A 21,967-nucleotide genomic window follows, 5' to 3' on the forward strand; every position below is an offset into this window, starting at 1 on the left:
ATTTACAAAAGTTCCCCAGAATGATAAAAAAAATATTTACCTCAGTGGAAGATGAGAACATGAAGGGATAAAAATAAATACTTATCTCAGTGGAAGATGAGAACATGAAAAAGGCCCTTCAGTCGAAACAAAGAAACCTGCCAACACTAACTGCCAATCAGCACAAGTAAATCTTGGACAAATCCAGTCGACCAGAGATAGAAGCATGGCATGGAATTAAGTTCCACCCTACCAGTTCACCACCACCCAACAAATTCAGGAATTCAAACCCAAATGTGTCGAGATATGCATCGTCAAAACCTGTAACAAACTACATTCATGGTGATATATTTGGACCGAAGCCGAAGCAATGAGCCAATGACTTTCTCCATCTTATGCCAAGTTACATACGGGGTAGAACCAAACATTTGCTTACATATTTGGAGTAAACACACAGAGATTGCGTGTGTACATTGCTGGCAAGATTACATTTCCAATCCATATCATTCAGTCAGATGTGCTGTTAAGGTGAACCCAACAAGTTCAGAAAACAAATACATATGCATACTTCTCGCAATGATGATTTCAGAACTGGAACAGGTTACTTTCCATCAAGAAACCAGAACAGAAAAAGGTACCAAAGTACCAGCAGGCTGCATGATGTTCAGATGGCCAAAGCAATGACTTTCTCCCTCTAATGTGAAGTTATTATATATAGGTGTAGACAGAACCAAACATTTACTTACATATATGGATTAAACACAGATTGGTGCACACTGCTGGCAAGATTACATTCTAATCGACATTCACATGTGCTGTTGAGGTGAACCCAACAAGTTCATCATGGCTTGATCAGATGTATGATAGAAAGTTATCTACTTTACAAAAGACACAATGATTCACAGGGTACGTACAGCAGAGCAGAATGTATGTATGGTTTCTCCAAGCTTCATATGCTGAGCGCCTGGCAGCTAACAAGTTCGGCAGCCGCAAATTTCTTTGAGCCCACCATTCTCCAAACATCATTGCCTTGCTCCAAAGGCCAAGAGACATCGGGGTTTTGGCATGTCGAGCCAGTTGCATCCATAGGCTTTAGAGCGTCCGTTTGCAGGATGCTGATCATGTTGTTCATATCTTTGATGACCAAATGGAGCTTCCCAAGAAACCCCGCAAGCAAGTACGGACATTTTGACTCCGCAAAGTCACCAACAGGCACCTGGCCAACAACAGCCTTCCATGTATCTTCCTTCGGATCATACGTCTTTATCTTGCCTCCATCAGAACAAGTCGGTGGCTCCAGAGCATATAGGTCCCCATTCACAACAGCACTTAATTTTGTCCCTGCTTGCCTCCCAGGCCAACCCTCGCTCAGGCCTACAGGCATCTCTGACCATGAGTCCGTCGCGGGATCAAACACCTCCCCACCAACATCAACAAAGAACGGCCAGGAATACAAGCTCTGAGGCACATACAGCTTGCCTCCAAACGAGACTATTCCTGTAGCAACCGGCTTCAGTAAGTCGGCCAGGAATGCAGTCGGCAGAGTTTGTGCTTTGGAGAAGGGCATGTTTGGCACATCTGCCCAGATTCCTGTGGCCGGGTCAAACACTTCAGCAGATTGAAGCGGAGCCAATCCAGTTTCTTCCCTAATGACACCGCCGACAACGTACAGCTTGTTGTTCAACAGGCCAGTCCTGCCAAACGCTCGTGCGGTGCTCATCGAGCTTACTTCCTGCCACAGATTTACAGCTGGATCATACTTCCACACACTTTTGATCGCTGTGGCTCTGGAGAACCCGCCCAAAACATAGAGGCATCCATCGATCGTTCCAACGGCACAAGCACAAAAGGGAATCTTGTCCAACCAATCCTCCTGGCGAAGCAAGCCTCTAATAGCACCAGAGATCCTAATCCCAGCGCTCACCAAACCGCCTAAACGGCTCCCCCCACGAGCAACCCCGGGCATGAGCGGCAGCCTCTGCCACCGGCTGCAAAGCGGATCAAAAGCATGCCACGACAGCTTGCCATCGGCCGCCTTGGTGAGTATGTAAATCCATTCCTCATCCACGCCAAGCTCCTTCCTCACCCGGTACAGCTCCACACCTGTGATGGCGGCCTTCCAGCTCCGTGAAACCATCTTGCTGCTAAGATACCGCACCCTTGGCATCCTCGCGAGGATTTGCAGGGAGATCTCGTCCGGGAGGTCAGGAATCAGCCTCGGGTGGTAATGACCGTGGCGTAGCTTCTTCGAGGAACCTGGCTTCGACGCTTCCCCGTGCTCCAAGGTTTGCTTCCCGTTGTTGGGGAAGCTGAGAGACGCCCCCATTGCTTCCAACTTCTTGTATCTACAAAAAGGCCCAAAAGAAAAGCCAAATATCAGTGTGGTGTTCACTTTTTTTTTTCGAACCGGGCTTTTGCCCTTTCCATTACTTTCATAACGGAAATACAATGTCTCAGGAACTGAAACATGTGGTGTTCACTTATAGGCAGCTCCATGTCTACCTTGTAAATTTGTACTCCATCTCTGAATTCTGATGGTGGACAACAATTCAATCAAACTTGCAAAGGGAACTAGAATTTTTACTACTTGAGCAGATGTAAGTTTCGACCATCTTAGCATGCGAGAGACCATGGGGATCTTGGGGAGGAACCAAGCAGGAGTGGCTATTGTTCTATCACATTCACAGCTAGCTAAGAGTCAAGGAAACAGCCGAATCCCCTAACTGCAAGAAAACATCGCCCTAACGAGGAATCGGCCACGGTTAGTTCCTTTAACTTGACAACAAGATTAACACGCAAGAGATTCGTCATTCCAACAACCAAAACGGGCTCAAATTCATGCCGTACGACAGAAAGACTGAATAAAAATACACTGGTCCCGCCCCGCGCATACAGTTTTACCTGGCTGTTTACTGCTGCTGCGCTGCAGGGGCGCCGCCGGTGGAGAGGGAGAGGCCGAGGCCGAGGACGGCGTGGGCCTTGAGGTGGGCTTGCGGCCTGGTGAGGTCGCCGAGGCGGTAGTCCTCCGCGGCGGCGAGGCTAGGGTTCGGGGAGACGGCGGGGATGGGGCGGTGGGGAGGAGCGGGTAGGGGGGAGGCCGCGGGAGAAGAGAGGAGGAGGAGGCGGGCGGGGGCGCAGCTTCGGGGCTGGAGCATGGCGGCGCGACGGCGACGGCGCCGGCGGCGAGCGCGGAGGAGTCGTGTGGGAGTTGCGTGGCTCTGCTTCGACCTCGATGGTGACCAAGTAACCGTCGACTTATTTACTTATCTATTAGTACTACTATTTTGGGAGCTTTTTCTCCCTTTCTCTTTCTTTCTTCATTACTATTATTCTCCTTCCAATAAAATAAAATGTTTCTTCCCTTTTCCATGTTAAGCGAAACGGCAACCATGTAAATTCTATAAGGAAATGTCCCTCCCGTCAAATCTCACGCCAGATAGGGGTTCAGCTCGGATCGGCCTCCCAGCCCGTGAAGATAGAGGTTGGGGGAGAAGATTTACCGCGCCCCGTAAAAAAATTTGCAGGCCGGGGCGGAATGCGGGGTCTGATCGGGCTGCTTTTTCGGTCCCGACCCGCAATTTGACGGTTATTTTGCGGGCCGGGCGGGATGCGGTGGGTGCTAGAGTTGCTTTTAGGACGGTTTTGTTTGGGAAAAGGGGGAAGACGGCGTGAGAAGCTTCAGCCCTCTGATGATTGAGATGGCCATGCACGCACACCCTATTTCTGTGAAACATCCAACCGATCCGAGTCGGTGAACATTGGGATTGTACCGTAGGCTAGAACGAGTCCAGAAAAAGACTTGAAGAGCTTCATGACAGAAAGCCTAATAAGCAACTAAAGATGTAAAAGAAACGCTTTTGTATTCTGGGACCGTGGGAGTAGCTAGTTGACGTGAAAATACGAATTAGCGGTCTTAGGGCGATTTTGTTGTTTGGGGAACGGGGAAGATGGCGGCACCCCGGCCCTTTGATGATTGAGATGGTCATGTACGCTCAGAGCATTTCTAGCAGACCCGCATGACCTCAGTCTGACTGTTGGAATCCTTCGTCGGGATTCATCACCGCATGCTGGAAAAGGCCGCTAGATACCGCAATCGATCGCTGCCGGTTTGAATTGGATAAGCTCGAAGGCGATCGCTGCCGGTTTGAATTGGAGGTTTGAATTGGATAAGCTCGAAGGCGACGGGGCGTGGCCGGCTAAGGGAAGGGGCGGCAGCAGCTGGACTGGAGGAAAGAGCTCTTTATCCCAATTTTCCAGTTTATTTTAGAGTATCTAATCTACCGTAGATAAAATGAACCCTTAAAATACAATTTTTTTTATTTTTTACTCGTATCTCAGTTTTACAGTTCGCGATTTTAAGGGGTATGTTAGAGATGCTCTCATCCATGTCGGCAAATCTTGAAATGAAATGTATCTAGATGTATAGATGTATTTTTGTTGTAGATACATCCATTTTTGTGACAAGTAATTCCAAACGGAGGGAGTACCTACTATGTGCAGTAGGCATCTCAAGGTGTTCAGACTCCAATGTGTAAACCCGAAGAAAAGAAGGAAATATTCATCAATGGCCGCCACCACCACCTGACCTGTTCCTTCAACTCAGAGAAATGGCATTCTCGAATCAGCTCAAAAGGAGGCGGGTAACCAAATCATTTAACGGTAGAGCACGTTCATGTCCTGTTTTAACCTCAAACACTTCTTCCATGTCTTCAGCCTTTAGGGCTAGATAAGCGTCGCACCGGTTCTCGCGGCGGCGACGATATGCAGGATAACAATAAAGATAGCATGTTCCACGGCACATCCCTAAAAATTTAACTCCGCTACAAAATTCAGTCTAGAGAAAGTTCAAAATCACGAAGACGACGACGACAGACAGACACAAACACGATGAAACAAACACGGCAGGCAGAAACACGGCTTCTGGTGGGCGGGACGGTTTCCGGCTCTCTACTCCTCCTTGATGGCGCCCTTGTCGCTGACGTAGATGCCGTCCAAGAACTTCCTGATATCCTTGTTCTTGACATGGCATTTCTGCAGAAAAGCAAGAAAAGGAACACTAGTGTTAGTGGTAATGAATAGAGGACTGAAAGCAACTGGAAACTGCAATGCACGGCAGATATATGTTGTGCAAGTGAGATGAATAGATCACTGCAAACAGATGTGGAACAGCAATGCATGTCTCAGCAACCGTCCAAGATGAAAATTGCTTGAATAATTCAAGTGGAACAGACCTAATGCACTGCTACAGGAACCAAAATGGAAGGGAAACCAACCATTGTTGCACATATGAAAGAACCTGTTAACAAGTCATTTTGGTTACTATGATACCATGAAACAACCGGTAAAAACGAAACCCTAACGGATGAACTGGGTCAATAAGCACATGTCAGACCCAGGTTAGTCCATTTCCACCATGTTTATACAAAAATCAAACAGATGATACATCTGGCTATAAATTTTCTGCTGCTACTGGATGCATAGCGTCTGGGCAGATTATCGTAATTCCTACTTCACATCATTAAGAACACATGAGCTTGCATGATATAACTACAAACAGCCTAATAACACTAGAAACTCCACAAGATGGCCGCTGCGAATAGAAATGGCCAATAATGGGATGGGCAGCACAGGTAACCCTGTTTGCAACAAGCTGGACAGCACAAGCAGACATTTGCACTCACAGTAAACAGAGGGCACAGTGTCACTCACAAGCAATAAACCACAATGATTCCTAAGCACATCTATCTATCATACTAGTTTCCCCCAATGATCCATGATCCACAACTCTGACGCGAGTTTGTTTTCAGATCAACCAAATTATTCAGGCAGCATCATTATGCACATGAGCAAAGAAAGAAAGGGGCCGGATCCTGTTTGATTGATTGATTGATTCACCTGGTTGATGAGGGCGGCGGAGCGGGAGACGAGCTCGATGTCGTTGCCGTCGAGGACGATCTCGTCCTTGACCTTCTCGGACCGCAGGATGGTGACCCCGTCGAGCATGTCCACCTTCCTCACCTGCAACCCAAATCATCACATCAGAAACACACCCAATCATCTCGACGGAAAAGCGAGATCTGCGCGTCGAATCCGCGACAGAGTGGGGTAAAAGAAAAGCGGCGGCTACCTTCTTCTCGCCGAGGAAGTTCCTGATCTCGATGCCGCGGTTGGCGGCGGTGATGGAGGCGTTGATGGGGAAGTGAGCATACACGAAGCGCATCTTGTAGCGGAAGCCCTTGGTGACCCCCGTGATGAGGTTCTGGACGTGGGAGATGGCGGTGCGGATGGCGGCCATGGTCTTGCGGGTGCCGAACCAGGCGTCCACCTTGAGCCTCCGCCCGCCCTCCTGCAGCTGGAAGTCGAGGTTGAGGTGCTTGAAGTTGCGGGTCAGCGTGCCCCGGGGACCCGTCACCGAGATCATCTTCGCCGACACCTTCACCGTCACCTCCTCCGGGATCTCCATCGTCTCCGACGCCAGGATCGTCTTCATCTTCGCCGGCCGGTGATGGGTGCTGGGGGCTGGTTGCTTGGCGGCGGCGGCGGCGGCGGGGGAGGGGGCGAGGGTTTGGGGAGAGAGGGTGGGGTGGGGGGACTGAGGGTCACGTGTTTATAGCCTGGGCTCTCGCTTCGGTTGCTGGGCCGGGCTTCTCTCGGCTCTCGGCTGGGCTGCACACGGCAGCACCACGGCCTTCTGAAAGAGCCCTAAAAAAAGTTCTTCCCCTGAAAAAGGCCCTCAGTACTTTTCATTTTGTTTTTTTTGAAAGCGAAAGTTTTTACAGAAGTACAGACGATCCTCCGTGAACAAAGAGTTACATCCAGGATTTCTGAAGCCGTCGTCGTCTCGTGTTCATCATTTTGTAACTACTCATGTGCCGAGGCTTCCTCGGATGAGACTTTCTCGGATGAGATTGAGAGTGCAACCATGCTCTCCTGATATGATATGGTATGATCATGGTATTTGTAATTCTATGAAAAGGTCAAAATGTAGGTACGAAAGAAATAAATAAACAAACTTGGGTAAATTTTGCTCAACTCATAGATGATCAAAACTTTCCAAATTCCACATGCGTCTGTGGTCATGTGTCCACCACACATATGTTTATTATCCACTTTAAATAAATATATAGAGATGAATAACAAAACTGACCATGATGAAAATTTAACTGACCATGGTTATTAGCAAACTTAGCTGACCATGGTTTATTATCCACACATGTTTATAGGAAACTTAACTGACCATTGCTAAAAACAACTTGATTAATCATCCAAGTAAAACCATGATGAATAACAAAAAAAATAACTCCGTTGGTCAGAAACCAGAGCTTCAGAACACCCCCAGACTTTTAGCCGATCATGTGCGCAGCAGACCACCCAAAAAAATGGGGTTCTCATATCTGAATCTGGACATATATCGAGCATATGTCATTCGGTGGAAGCAACACAGGATGCAGAGAAAATGGTGAGTGACCGAGCAGATTATGGACAATTTCGAAAATCGCAAGTAGCGACCAGTAAGAAAAGAAAAAAAGTTTATGCGACTAACATGTGTCGTTGGATGATTTATCTATCTGCACAATCGGCTTCAGTAAGCCCAAGGTAATCAATTCCGACTGAAGCAGCACGATGATCTGATCTATCTTTACAGGATCTGTAACTACTTCAGGTCTTGCATATGAAACTTCCAAGCCTTACGAAACAGACTAACTTCGGGAACGCATCCAAGCTGTTCGGTACCAAACCGTCGGTTCCACTCAAAAGACTAGAGTAAAATGAACCATCACCGGTCGTGGATTCAGGCTGAAAGTAAACCATTTATAAAAAAACCTATCAACAATTACGTGCAAGAGAAAGCAAAGCAAAGCATCTCAAAGATATCGATGTTTGTCTGTTATAATAAGGCCCTAAATCTAAATGGTACCGTCGACGACACATCAGGCTTCACATCATCATCATCATTGCCCAGGCCTGGTGGTGTCTGAGGGGGCCTTGGTCCCTCTTTCGTGCCTTCGGTAGAGCGCTGCACAAGGAGAAGGCTGCTGATTAGCAACAGTGTTGGGTGGAAAACACAGCACTGGTAGAACAAGGGAGCATCAGCAGCTACCTGGTAGCCAGTGTTGCTGGTGGTCGCCGTCTGTACCGGATTCAGCAATGGAACCAAGGATAGTTGAGGTAATAATAGCACTGCTGTTGCCAGGGCCACAAGAGGGCACCCTGGATAAATTTTGATTCCGGGGAGGAGGGAATGCATGGCAGGTTTCATCTGCTTCCCAGGGGGATGGATTTGACACCTTTGGCTGGTTGCTTGTTTGCTGGCGAGCAATCAAGGAAGCAATGGCAGCATCGAATGAATCGCACGTGGCAGGAATCTGCTGCTGGAAAATCGAGCTGTTTTGCAAAGGCGGTTGCTTGCTGTCTTGAGAGGGCACAGCCTGCGATAGCAGTGCTCCAAAACTGATATTGGATATGCTGTCAATCCATGAAAGCGGTGTCGCTTTGCTTTGGTTGTTATCCTAATTTTGGAAACATACAAAGAAATTCAGATCAAGTTTCCAGTACAAATAAAATCATTATTGCAAGAAGCACATGAAATTTACTCACCACCACGGTCTTCTCTGTGTTACACTCAACGGATGGACTGGCAAATTTACTTGGAAACTCAAAAGGATGTGAAGGTTTGTCGCCCAAAGTCTTTTCTGCAGAGTGCACTGGTGCCAAGGAAGCTTCACTGGTTTGTTGCTTCAAATTAGGCTTGAACCAACCATACCTAAAGTAAACAAATGATAATTATCTGAATTTTCTCGTATTCCCTTGATTTTCATAGAATCTTCTAAAACTTAACCATCGTTGCTAATTTCTTCTATGAAATGTTGTTAATAAATACAAAATCATGATAATCTGAAAGTACCTTAAATTAATCTAGTGGGCATTAAAAAAAGAGCCATTCATATATGTAGATCACAATAAAGGTAACCATTTCTGGGTAAGAAATTGAACCTTAAACGGAATGTTGAAGGGCTGCCAACAGCAACATAAACATCAGCAGCAGTGCAAGAATCATTAAGGGTCCATTTTTTACTGCTGGCTATGCTATCCGGTCTAGCACTGTATGGGAAGAGCATGAGGTCGCCTTTTGCACAACTAGAACGGCCCCATTTTGTGTTCAGATGTTGCACAATTGAGGACATCTTCTTTCGCGGAGCCAAAGTCAACTCCAGGTAAGGATTGTGTTTCTCCTGTTACATAATGGAGGGATAAACCAAAAGAAGGCAAGAAACGTCAGCTTGAAAGAACATCATATGCAGTAATTATATGCATCTCTCTTGCAAAAAATGAGATAATCACCTGCTGTAGAACCTTTTGAATCGCCTCATCTATTGGAAAAAACTGAAGCTTCATTTTTCCAGAATAATTTGGCGGTTGAGCAGACACGTTTGTCAAGTTGAGAAATGGTACTTCCATAGAGCTACCACTCTTCAATGCAATCTTACTGCCAGTAAATGATTGACCATCTCCTGTTCTGCATTTAGCCCCAACATTGCCTGAAAATTAATATGGTTATTAAGAACCTGAAAGGACATATGGTCGTTACAGTTCAAAAATATAGCTCCTAACAAGCATTTATTTTTCTACTTCAGTTGTTGATTCACCTGATATGAAGTTCAGTACAAATGCAGTACTAAAAGAAATTAAGAACAGGGCACCAACGCATCACCTGGTGATTTGTGGGTATATTTGCCTGGCTTCAGGCAATGCATCTTATTAACACCAAGTTTGACGTTTGCTTCTGTGTCAGTTGGTTTACGGTGCTGCTGAGGAGCTTTCATGATTCCCTGATATTCGTCGGCAGTAGCACTATCTATCAGGTTCAATATTGATCCAGCCGTAGAAGACTTCCACCTTTCCTGCAGGTATTAAACTGTGGAACCGGTTATCGAATCTAACAACTCTTCATCTTTTGGTAAACAGCAAACACAACATCTGTATCAGATCAGAAAATTTGTGTGTATCGAACTAATGAAATAAACACATTTTAATTTGATTTAGCGAGAATTCCTTTTGTTGCATCTGATAATCAGTATGATGATGAATCAACACAAACTTGTAAACAGAAGTGAAAACCCCACCGTTTTTTATGCATTTATACACCAAAACAGAAGGATAATATTTGTTCAGCTTGGGGTTAAAAGAAATTGCTCCCAAGAATTTCAGGTCACAAGTTCAGAATTGGATTGGCAATAGTAAACCTAGCAACTTATCCCTAATTGCGATCGCCACGAAGCACACGGTTATGCAACAACAAGATACGCACAAGCTCCCCCCGGGTGGCGACGAATTCGTTCCCGCGCCGGAACCAGGGGAGAAAATTGATGATAAATAGCAGAGCACACACCCGCCCTCTCATCCACATGAACGGGACTACGGAAGAACCATTCTCTCTTTTTCAGTAACAAGACTATTGTACTTGGTTACATACATGCTACCCTCGATTGACCAGACTCATACACCAGAACCGCACGCGTCATTCCTATTCAAGAATCCATCCACAAATCGAGCAGAAACTGAGGATCTCACAAACAAAATCCGTTCACGCATCGCGTCAATCCCCTCGACACTCCGCATGAACCCAGGCCTGAATCCCCTCGAACCCTCAGGCCAATCCCCCTCCGCCAACTAATTATTGATTAACCTAGCTAGGGTTTCCACGGTCAAACCGAGTAGCAGAGGAATCAAGCCGGAATCGCGGGAGTGGGAGAGGGTTTACCCTTTCCCTGGCGCAGCGCGCTGGAGGGCCGCGACCGGGGGCACTGCGGGGAGGAACCGGCGGGATCCAGGAGCAGAGCTCCTCTCGTCGCGGGCGCGGTTCGGGGGGAAGAATGATACGGATCGATGTGCCGCTCCCTTCCCGCCTGGGTGCGGTTTGGGGCGGGGCGGGGCGGCGCCGGGTGGCGGGGGAGACGGGGAGGAGGAGGCGGCGGCGGCGGCGTCCGGCACGGTGGTGGTCGCCGGAGAGGAGGGCGGGCGGGGGGGGAGGGTGAGGGTCGTGGGGCCTGGCTTTGGGTTAGTCCTATCTCCTCCTCCTCCTCCTCCTCCTTGTTGCAGGCGACGCTGAAGCGACCGCCAATGGCCCGGCCCAGTTCTGACGCGAGTTTGTTTTCAATTCATTTTCTCTTTTATTTTATTTTATTTTTCTTATTTTTTAAAGATGTTCCGAATTTCAGAAAACGTTCGGCATTTCAAGAAAAGCGTATGGTGAATTTTAACAATTATCCTGGGTTTCAAGAGACTGTTCCGGAATTAAAGGAAATGTTCAAATTTTTCAAAAAGTGTTTCACATTTTTTTTAAAATGTTACGAATTTTGTAAAATGCTTATGAATTTGAAAACGGATGTATGGCGTGTACAGAAAAACATGTCGGTCGTATACTAAATAAAGTTCATTATATGTTACGGAAATAGTTCATTGCGTGTTAAAAGCATGTTCAACGTGTGTTAAAAACATCATCGTCCATTGGAGAATTGTTTGCCTTGTATTAAATTTTTGAAGAAAAAAATGGAAAACATCAGATTAAAGAAAAATAGGACTTTTTTTGAAACGTGAACATCTCCTCTCCCCTATCTTGGAAAACGGGTAGTGTTCCCATGCCGCTTCATCTTTTGTCTGACCTCCACCTTGGTACTCCCCTCCTCCCATCATTCTTCCCCCACACCTATTTTTTCCCTCCCACCTGATTCTTTTCCTAACTTTGTTTTGATTATTTGCTTTTCTGGTTTCCTTCTTTCTGCTTCTGCCTTCTCGATTTTCTTTCGTCCCTAAAATCCCCCGACACCCATCCCACGTCGTCTCCTCCTGTGCCTGGACGCCCGCCTGCCTCACGCGCTTGTAAGTCAACATCCCATCTCTCGTACACGACACCAGCGTGTTCGTCGGCCTCCACTCAAGCACGCCAATCTGTGACGTCTCCGATGGCGATGCCCATGGCGTTAGGTCACGCTCGGCTCCAACCGCGCACGCCGACAGCACCAAACGGCGCCCTCGGCAAGGAATCCATGGGCTTTCCCACCCCCTGCGGGATTCTTCATATCATCTGTGTCAGGGCGTCATCATCGCAAGAGGTCCTGGTAAGATCATTCCCATTTTCTTTGATATACTATGTTTCTTAGCTAATGTACTCCTAGCATGGATCATGATCGTCCGGTTAACAAAGATTTGACCATCTCGTAATAGTAGCTGATATATACACTACATCAGTTTGCATGAGAACAAGATTGTCTGTCCATGTCTTTAGTACTTTGTCTAGTTTTAAATGTTCACTTTATCGACTTATTATTAGAAGGCATGTACTAATAAAAGAAACCATGCATCCTTGGCTTGATTAAATGTGTGTTTGCTAATTTATATTTAAAGTTTTCTTTGTTTTATCTTATTACTCCATAGCTAATTATATTTTGGAATCTTATGGGTGCAAAGGACTTTCACAATAAGAAGGTGCTAACTTTTTCGCGGGAAAAATATTAAAACTAAAAGGAAATTGCAATTCCGAGATTCTTTAGTGTTCTGGGTAACAATATGTTCCAAACAGACTGGCATTGCTAAATGAGATAGCATATGGTTCAGGAAAAAACACATTCATCACTTCATTTGACATATTCAGTCAAGTAAGAAAATTCTGGAATCCAAGACAGAATAGAAACTATTGTACTTCCGAATACACATTTATTTGCCAACAAGAAACTATCTATCACATGCAGGTTTGTTTGCTCCCCGGAGCATGGCAATATGAGATGCTCTTATATAAACATGATCTTGCTTACAATGTTAATTCAAAATGTTACTCCAAGACCAGATCTTGCTTACAATGTCATTATAATTGTCAGGACTAATAAACTGCACATGCACCCCACGCAAGTAGGACAACTTGATTAGATCTACAGGTATATTTTTATCACTTCTAGTAACCTCATTGATTGTTTACATGCCATCATTTATACCAAGTATACATGAGTGGTATTTTTCCTATCATAGTGCCCAATTAGGCTGACACATATTTTACATTAGTGCTACTTCGGTCATCAAGAGCTTTCTCTCCTATCTAAAAAAGAGTAGTGTTTGAAAGTGCATCTAATCCCTAGGTGGTTTTGGTAATTCATCACAACATATACATCATTGAACTAATGCCTACTCATAGAATATTCCAAGAAAGTTCAATCTAGGTACAACAATTGGATGTGAATGTGGATCCCTCAAAATGCTAAGGACAAGCATTGACAAAGCTCAAGAATCTACATTTCCATTTAAGTGATCCAAGATCACATTGAGACCATAGGAAACCAATACTATTAAAAGGGGATGAGCTTTTGTTGATGCTCTAACTGCTCAAATGTTAACAACTAGACTCACCAAGATACACTTGACATAGGCACTACACAAACCCTAGCATCTCAGTTTCACCGAGTTGGCCCTGTGGTCCCACCGAAGTGTTGGGGAACGTAGTAATTTCAAAAAAATTTCTACGCACACGCAAGATCATGGTGATGCATAGCAACGAGAGGGGAGAGTGTTCGTCCACGTACCCTCGTAGACCGTAAGCGGAAGCGTTATGACAACGCGGTTGATGTAGTCGTACGTCTTCACGATCCGACCGATCCAAGCACCGAACGTACGGCACCTCCGAGTTCAGCACACGTTCAGCTCGATGACGATCCCCGGGCTCCGATCCAGCAAAGGTTCGGGGATGAGTTCCGTCAGCACGACGGCGTGGTGACGATGATGATGTTCTACCGACGCAGGGCTTCGCCTAAACTCCGCGACGATATGACCGAGGTGGAATATGGTGGAGGGGGGCACCGCACACGGCTAAGGAACGATCCGTAGATCAACTTGTGTGTCTATGGGGTGCCCCCTGCCCCCGTATATAAAGGAGGGAGGGGGGAGGCCGGCCGGCCCTTGTTGGGCACGCCAGGAGGAGGAATCCTCCTCCTAGTAGGAGTAGGACTCCTCCTTTCCTACTCCTACTAGGAGGGGAAGGAAGGGGGAGAGGAGGGGAAGGAAAGAGGGGGGCCCCCCCCCTCCTAGTCCAATTCGGACCAGAGGGAGAGGGGGCGCGCGGCCCTTCCTGGCCGCCCCTCTCTCTTCCCACCAAGGCCCATGTGGCCCATTAACTCTCCAGGAGAGGTTCCGGTAACCCTCCGGCACTCCGGTTTTCTCCGAAATCACCCGGAACACTTCCGGTGTCCGAATATAGTCGTCCAATATATCAATCTTTATGTCTCGACCATTTCGAGACTCCTCGTCATGTCCGTGATCACATCCGGGACTCCGAACAAACTTCAGTACATCAAAACTTGTAAACTCATAATAAAACTGTCATCGTAACGTTAAGCGTGCGGACCCTACGGGTTCGAGAACTATGTAGATATGACCTAGAACTATTCTCGGTCAATAACCAATAGCGGAACCTGGATGCCCATATTGGTTCCTACATATTCTACGAAGATCTTTATCGGTCAAACCGCATAACAACATACGTTGTTCCCTTTGTCATCGGTATGTTACTTGCCCGAGATTTGATCGTCGGTATCCAATACCTAGTTCAATCTCGTTACCGGCAAGTCTCTTTACTCGTTCTGTAACACATCATCTTATAACTAACTCATTAGTTACAATGCTTGCAAGGCTTAGGTGATGAGTATTACCGAGAGGGCCCAGAGATACCTCTCCGACAATCGGAGTGACAAAACCTAATCTCGAATTATGCCAACCCAACATGTACCTTTGGAAACACCTGTAGAGCACCTTTATAATCACCCAGTTACGTTGTGACGTTTGGTAGCACACAAAGTGTTCTTCCGGTAAAGGGAGTTGCACAATCTCATAGTTGCAGGAACTTTGTATAAGTCATGAAGAAAGCAATAGCAACATACTAAACGATCAAGTGCTAGGCTAACGGAATGGGTCATGTCAATCACATCATTCTCCTAATGATGTGATCCCATTAATCAAATGACAACACATGTCTATGGTTAGGAAACATAACCATCTTTGATTAATGAGCTAGTCAAGTAGAGGCATACTAGTGACTTTATGTTTGTCTATGTATACACACGTGTATCATGTTTCCGGTTAATACAATTCTAGCATGAATAATAAACATTTATCATGATATGAGGAAATAAATAATAACTTTATTATTGCCTCTAGGGCATATTTCCTTCAGTCTCCCACTTGCACTAGAGTCAATAATCTAGATTACATAGTAATGATTCTAACACCCATGGAGTCTTGGTGCTGATCATGTTTTGCTCGTGAGAGAGGCTTAGTCAACGGGTCTGCAACATTCAGATCCGTATGTATCTTGCAAATCTCTATGTCTCCCACTTGGACTTGGTCCCGAATGGAATTGAAGTGTCTCTTGATGTGCTTGGTCCTCTTGTGAAATCTGGATTCCTTTGCCAAGGCAATTGCACCAGTATTGTCACAGAAGATCTTCATTGGTCCCGATGCACTAGGTATGACACCTAGATCGGAAATGAACTCCTTCATCCAGGCTCCTTCATTTGCTGCTTCCGAAGCAGCTATGTACTCCGCTTCACATGTAGATCCCGCTACGACGCTTTGTTTAGAACTGCACCAACTTACAGCTCCACCGTTTAATAAAAACACGTATCCGGTTTGCGATTTAGAATCGTTCGGATCAGTGTCAAAGCTTGCATCGACGTAACCGTTTACGACTAGCTCTTTATCACCTCCATATACGAGAAACATATCCTTAGTCCTTTTCAGGTATTTCAGGATGTTCTTGACCGCTGTCCAGTGATCCACTCCTGGATTACTTTGATACCTTCCTGCCAAGCTTATTGCTAAGCATATGTCAGGTCTGGTACACAGCATTGCATACATGATAGAGCTTATGGCTGAAGCATAGGGAACATTTTTCATTTTCTCTCTATCTTCTGCTGTGGTCGGGCATTGAGTTTGACTCAACTTCACACCTTGTAGCACAGGCAAGAATCCTTTCTTTGCCTGATCCATTTTGAACTTTTTCAAAATTTTGTCAAGGTATGTGCTTTGTGAAAGTCTTATTAAGCGTCTTGATCTATCTCTATAGATCTTGATGCCCAATATGTAAGCAGTTTCACCGAGGTCTTTCATTGAAAAACTTTTATTCAAGTATACTTTTATGCTATCCAGAAATTCTATATCATTTCCAATTAATAATATGTCATCTACATATAAAATTAGAAATGCTACAGAGCTCCCACTCACTTTCTTGTAAATACAGGCTTCTCCAAAAGTCTGTATAAAACCATATGCTTTGATCACACTATCAAAGCGTTTATTCCAACTCCGAGATGCTTGCACCAGTCCATAAATGGAACGCTGGAGCTTGCACACTTTGTCAGCACCTTTTGGATCAACAAAACCTTCTGGCTGCATCATATACAACTCTTCTTCTAGAAATCCATTCAAGAATGCAGTCTTGACATCCATTTGCCAAATTTCATAATCATGAAATGCAGCAATAGCTAACATGATTCGGACGGACTTAAGCATCGCTACGGGTGAGAAAGTCTCATCGTAGTCAACCCCTTGAACTTGTCGAAAACCTTTTGCAACAAGTCGAGCTTTATAGACAGTTATATTACCATCAGCGTCAGTCTTCTTCTTAAAGATCCATTTATTCTCAATGGCTTGCCGATCATCGGGCAAGTCAACCAAAGTCCATACTTTGTTTTCATACATGGATCCCATCTCAGATTTCATGGCTTCTAGCCATTTTGCGGAATCCGGGCTCATCATCGCTTCCTCATAGTTCGTAGGTTCATCATGGTCAAGTAACATGACTTCCAGAGTAGGATTACCGTACCATTCTGGTGCGGATCTTACTCTGGTAGACCTACGAGGTTCAGTAGAAACTTGATCTGAAGTTTCATGATCATTATCATTAGCTTCCTCACTAATTGGTGTAGTTGTCACAGGAACTAATTCTCGTGATGAACTACTTTCCAATAAGGGAGTAGATACAGTTATCTCATCAAGTTCTACTTTCCTCCCACTCACTTCTTTCGAGAGAAACTCCTTTTCTAGAAAGGATCCATTCTTAGCAACGAATGTCTTGCCTTCGGATCTGTGATAGAAGGTGTACCCAATAGTCTCTTTTGGGTATCCTATGAAGACACATTTCTCCGATTTAGGTTCGAGCTTATCTGGTTGAAGTTTCTTCACATAAGCATCGCAGCCCCAAACTTTAAGAAATGACAACTTTGGTTTCTTGCCAAACCACAGTTCATAAGGCGTCGTTTCAACGGATTTTGATGGTGCCCTATTTAACGTGAATGCGGCCGTCTCTAAAGCATAACCCCAAAACGATAGCGGTAAATCAGTAAGAGACATCATAGATCGCACTATATCAATTAAAGTATGATTACGACGTTCGGACACACCATTTCGTTGTGGTGTTCCAGGTGGCGTGAGTTGCGAAACTATTCCACATTGTTTCAAGTGTAGGCCAAACTCATAACTCAAATACTCTCCTCCATGATCAGATCGTAGAAACTTTATTTTCTTGTTACGATGATTTTCCACTTCACTCTGAAATTCTTTGAACTTTTCAAATGTTTCAGACTTGTGTTTCGTCAAGTAGATATACCCATATCTGCTCAAATCATCTGTGAAGGTGAGAAAATAACGATACCCGCCGCGAGCCTCAACATTCATTGGGCCACAAACATCAGTATGTATGATTTCCAACAAATCAGTTGCTCGCTCCATAGTTCCGGAGAACAGCGTTTTAGTCATCTTGCCCATAAGGCACGGTTCGCAAGTACCAAGTGATTCATAATCAAGTGATTCCAAAAGTCCATCAGTATTGAGTTTCTTCATGCGCTTTACACCGATATGACTCAAACGGCAGTGCCACAAATAAGTTGCACTATCATTATTAACTCTGCATCTTTTGGTTTCAACACTATGAATATGTGTATCACTACTATCGAGATTTAATAAAAATAGACCACTCTTCACGGGTGCATGACCATAAACACTACTGGAAACAGGGAATTTGCCATCAGACAGCTCTTTGCCATCTGCCAGCTGATGGCAAAGAACATCTATGCCATCTGCTTATAAAAAGCAGATGACAAAAAACTGACAGACGGCAAAGAACATGGTTGCCATCAGCCAATTCTTTGCCATCTGCTGGTGGATGGCAAATAATCTTTGTCATCTGCCAGCAGATGGCAAAGAGGTTGGCAAATCTTATGGTCATCAAAAGTGTAACGACGTATCAGCCCCACCTTTTTGCCATCTGCCATCTGCCAGCGGGGCCGGCGGCGCCGGCGGGGGACTGTGGCTCCGCGCTGACGGGCCTCACCAGCTGCCTCCCCTACATCTCGCCGGGGTCCACGCAGGGCAAGCCGCCCAAGGAGTGCTGCACCGGCGTCAAGTCCGCGCTCGCCAGCCCGGCCAACGTCGCCTGCCTCTGCGACGCCTTCGGCAAGGACTACGGCATCCCCATGAATCTCATCCGCGCCAAGGGCCTCCCCGCCGCCTGCGCAGGCAACCCGGCTGCCCTCAACAACTGCAGCCGTGAGCTATCTTCCCTTAGCGCCATCTTGTTCTGATTTTCTTTTCCGCGTGTCGATTTGTGATCTGTCACATGTGGTGTTGGTCTGACCTTGTTTTTGGTTCTCCTGCAGTGAAACTGCCCGGCGGAGCCCCTAACGGCGCCCCTACTGAAGGTAATTCCCCTCTCTCTTCTCCTTTGCAGAGATCCTCACCTCACGTCGGTGCTAGGTGGTAGGTGGGCTGAGGATAATTGGTCATGAGCAATTTAGTTGGAGGCCTCCTTGCCAGTCTTCTTCCTCCAAACTGACGAAATTGACAAGAACATCGACTCAGCTCAAATCTTCATACTATATAGTATATTTACCCATTATTTTTGCCAAATATTATTATGGAGGCTGCCAAATCTTGCCATATTGTTGGCTTTGCTCCTGAAGTCAGGTTGTTTTGGACAGCCAAGAACAAGAGTACACTGAAACTACTGATTTTATTTTTTTAAGAAACAAGAGTTACAAACTCAAGTGGTCGGGCAGTATTCAGACTACATCAAATCTCTAAGTCTATTAGGGACGCTTGCTGCCAATTGACAAGAATACATAGCCCCGATGGTTTGTGGCGGCTGCACCCACCCATCCCAGTCCACTGTCCAGCAGAAAGGCAACATCTGACCGGTCCAAAAAAAGTTACTAACCCACAAAAAGAAACAGCAGAAAGGAGTCGGCTAGCTTTCTTGCAGACTATACGTACATGTGAAACATAGAATCATATCACGCAAGTTATACAGCAGGTCAAAAAAATCTTAAAAAAATAAAATAAAGTAACAGCCAACAGATAACTATAGTAGTTAGGAAGAGCAACTTTAGTGAAGAAAAATATTGAGCTGGATAGCTTAATGTCATCTAGATTGGTATGCCATGCTCAATTGCAATTTTGGGTCATTAGAACATGAAATGATTGGATCTGCCTGAGCAGGATGGGGTTTACAAGTTGTAATCTGGCAAAATTCGGTTCTCAACTTTCTTTTCCTATATCTTCCATTGTATAATTGCAACACACAGGAAAACCTGAAGCTATTTCAAGGCTTGTGACAAAGCTGCAATGGTTATCTGATATCTACTTGTTCCCTTGATAGACATATTTCTCTTGCTCTGCTCTGCATGAACTAGACAGATAGCATTGTAAAACAGCGGAAAACCTGTAAACATTTCATGCCAAAATGGCAATTTCAGCCACAATGCAATAATCGAGACAAACATGGCAGTCTGCATTTTAACAAGGATGGCAACTGCAACCTGATCATCTCAGCACAATTTTTGTCAGCGAGCCATCAACACTTGCGGCAGGAAAAGTCTGCATAGTACCAACTCTGTGCCAAATAGTTAGAAAGATGTTTTCTATTGCATTGCATTATGCTAATGTGGAGTTGGAGATGATAGCTTCAACAAGCACATGGCTGTTAAGCTAAGAATTGGTGTACATTGTAAGGAGCCATCCTATCCTAGTCAGTAAAATGAAATCATCTAACTGTTGCTAAATGCATTCAGAAAAGGGGAGTCCATGGTGCTCTAAACTGAACATCAGTTTCATGTGTTCATCTGATTCCATTAGATGAAGTTGTCAAGAAACGACCTTCTACTTACGCTTAAGACAATATCTAAGACAATCCAGATCCAGCTGTACTGGGTCAACAATATGTCAGCTGATTATACTTTGGCAACAACAGATCTCATGCACATATCAATATCTGCATCTCCAAACTGTGGGCCAACTCTCTTGGCAGAATAATTAGTTGTTTTATTGCCCGATATAATCCTCATGTATCATTAACAGAATAGGTTAACATCAACATCCACAAGCACGAATCGTCCGCCAGGAAAACAGCAAGCAACACCAGCCCTTCGTCAACTCTAATAGTACTGCTGTACATACTGAAGTTCATTTGTTTCACTTCTTTTTTTTATAGCCATGAAACAGCCTTGGTACGTTACTCATTTTAGATTCTTAGATATCTCTGCACATGCTTCCATGTGGTAGCCATTGCTGTTTCGTTTCATAAAAGTTACCATATTCGAGCATTCTTATATGCATATTTGTTTCCTAGATCTGTCAACACGAGTGTCTCCCAAAGGTCCTAAAACATTTATGGTGAGTTATGTATTACAACAAAATCATTCTGCGAAAAAAGCCGATGTACAAAATTACCCGATATTCTCTCTTTTATACTAAAATCTAACATATAGTAAATCGAGAAAAATAGCATGTGCCATCCGCAGCTCCTTACTGTTCTTTGCATATCGTATATTTATAATACATGGAGCTTTACCAATGTGTACTGTATTTGAAACAATACGTGGATTATGGCATCAAGGGTGAAAACAAATATGTAGTTGTATATGATCTCCAAATTTTGTTTCTCCTAGGTATTTTAAGGATACACAAATGTAGTTGTATATAATCTCCAAATATCTATTTCCTCAACAAGCTTCTATAGTCCCCTTAATTTCATTTGCACAGTTGTTTTGATAAATTAGGTCTAGATTCATTGTGCCACTTCATATTTCAGAATACATGTGTGGGAACGAAGCATATAACTAATATTTTTTCATGTTGTAATTATAAGAGGCTGATTTCATCTATTCATTGTTTCATCCATGTTGCATGAAAATGCCAATTGTATTTAAAGAAGAAAGAAACACTCATTGTTTGAGTTCAGTCCAATATATTGTAGCAGCAAATATTCTTATCCCTGAAAAAATATCTCAATTTTGAATTAGTATGAATTTGCTGTGGCCCATCCTAGAGATAATTAGACCGCTCCTGAAATTAAGACTACACATTGCTAATGTCGCAAGTGTTTAAAATGGCCACTCTGACTACATTTTCAGCTAGCTCAAAAATGACCTATTTAACCTAGGATAGCTCTAAAATGACCTATACTTAGCATTTTTTTTTTCTCCAAATGACTTAATATGCTTAGCTAGCTCTAAAATGACTTACGAAATGACATATTTTAGCTCCGAAATGACTTCATATGCTTAGCTAGCTCCAAAATGACATAATAAACTTATTAGTTCCAAAATGACATTACTTAGCATTTTTTACACCAAAATGACTTAGTATGCTTAGTTAGCTCAAAAATGACATAATAACCATACTTAGCTCCAAAATGACCTATTTTACAGATATAAGTTGCATCATAATAATCTTCACATTTTAGTTACATCATAATAATCTTCTTCTTCTAGTCTTCTTCTTCTAACTTTCTTCTTTCCCATTTTGTAGATTTGCTTCAGATCATAGAAGCTTGGGTTGATGGAGTGCTTGTCTTTAGTTTTTGTTTTGACTTTGTGAAACTTGCTACCTATGATGAAACTGTGTAATATTGATGAAACTATGTATATGTATGGATGAAACTTGCTACTATTGG

General features: G+C 44.4%; 3 protein-coding genes across 6 annotated transcripts; all 3 read right to left on the minus strand.

Annotated features, from left to right (window-relative positions):
* Positions 1–660: 660 nt before the first annotated feature.
* On the minus strand, positions 661–3,121 carry LOC123088493 (F-box/kelch-repeat protein At1g22040). Its single transcript, XM_044510693.1, has 2 exons — positions 2,881–3,121; positions 661–2,324 (listed from the first exon to the last, which is right to left on the minus strand). Exon 2 carries the CDS (start codon positions 2,303–2,305, stop codon positions 929–931), a length of 1,377 nt encoding a protein of 458 aa, XP_044366628.1. The 5' UTR covers positions 2,306–2,324; positions 2,881–3,121; the 3' UTR covers positions 661–928.
* Positions 3,122–4,626: 1,505 nt separating this feature from the next.
* Positions 4,627–6,567, minus strand: LOC123088496 (60S ribosomal protein L9). The gene is made up of 3 exons (XM_044510698.1): positions 6,107–6,567; positions 5,875–5,997; positions 4,627–5,010 (listed from the first exon to the last, which is right to left on the minus strand). Exons 1-3 carry the CDS (start codon positions 6,467–6,469, stop codon positions 4,927–4,929), a joined length of 570 nt encoding a protein of 189 aa, XP_044366633.1. The 5' UTR covers positions 6,470–6,567; the 3' UTR covers positions 4,627–4,926.
* An 858-nt stretch (positions 6,568–7,425) lies between these two features.
* LOC123088494 (TSL-kinase interacting protein 1) lies at positions 7,426–10,995 on the minus strand. Of its 4 annotated transcripts, none has more exons than XM_044510697.1 (8): positions 10,742–10,995; positions 9,692–9,895; positions 9,322–9,518; positions 8,974–9,212; positions 8,578–8,743; positions 8,101–8,489; positions 7,898–8,000; positions 7,426–7,776 (listed from the first exon to the last, which is right to left on the minus strand). In XM_044510697.1, exons 2-8 carry the CDS (start codon positions 9,801–9,803, stop codon positions 7,639–7,641), a joined length of 1,344 nt encoding a protein of 447 aa, XP_044366632.1. In that variant the 5' UTR covers positions 9,804–9,895; positions 10,742–10,995; the 3' UTR covers positions 7,426–7,638. The 4 variants fall into 4 exon arrangements, with proteins under 4 accessions (XP_044366632.1, XP_044366631.1, XP_044366629.1 ...); XM_044510696.1 differs by having other exon boundaries at positions 7,898–7,996; positions 8,081–8,489; XM_044510694.1 differs by having other exon boundaries at positions 7,426–7,996; positions 8,081–8,489.
* Positions 10,996–21,967: the final 10,972 nt, after the last annotated feature.

Source organism: Triticum aestivum, chromosome 4A, assembly GCF_018294505.1.
Source record: "Triticum aestivum cultivar Chinese Spring chromosome 4A, IWGSC CS RefSeq v2.1, whole genome shotgun sequence".
In the NCBI taxonomy this organism is placed as follows: Eukaryota; Viridiplantae; Streptophyta; class Magnoliopsida; order Poales; family Poaceae; genus Triticum; species Triticum aestivum.

Bases quoted from the DNA above. Each gene is read 5' to 3' on its own strand.
- LOC123088493 (XM_044510693.1), bottom strand. From the start codon at position 2,305: ATGGGGGCGTCTCTCAGCTTCCCCAACAACGGGAAGCAAACCTTGGAG.
- LOC123088494 (XM_044510697.1), bottom strand. From the start codon at position 9,803: ATGAAAGCTCCTCAGCAGCACCGTAAACCAACTGACACAGAAGCAAAC. The intron at 9,519-9,691 runs GTGATGCGTTGG...ATTAATTTTCAG, and splicing joins ATATACCCACAAATCACCAG to GCAATGTTGGGGCTAAATGC. The intron at 8,001-8,100 runs CCAGCAACACTG...CCTTCTCCTTGT, and splicing joins TCCGGTACAGACGGCGACCA to GCAGCGCTCTACCGAAGGCA.
- LOC123088496 (XM_044510698.1), bottom strand. From the start codon at position 6,469: ATGAAGACGATCCTGGCGTCGGAGACGATGGAGATCCCGGAGGAGGTG. The intron at 5,998-6,106 runs GTAGCCGCCGCT...TTTGGGTTGCAG, and splicing joins ACTTCCTCGGCGAGAAGAAG to GTGAGGAAGGTGGACATGCT. The intron at 5,011-5,874 runs GTGAATCAATCA...GCTTTTCTGCAG, and splicing joins CCGCCGCCCTCATCAACCAG to AAATGCCATGTCAAGAACAA.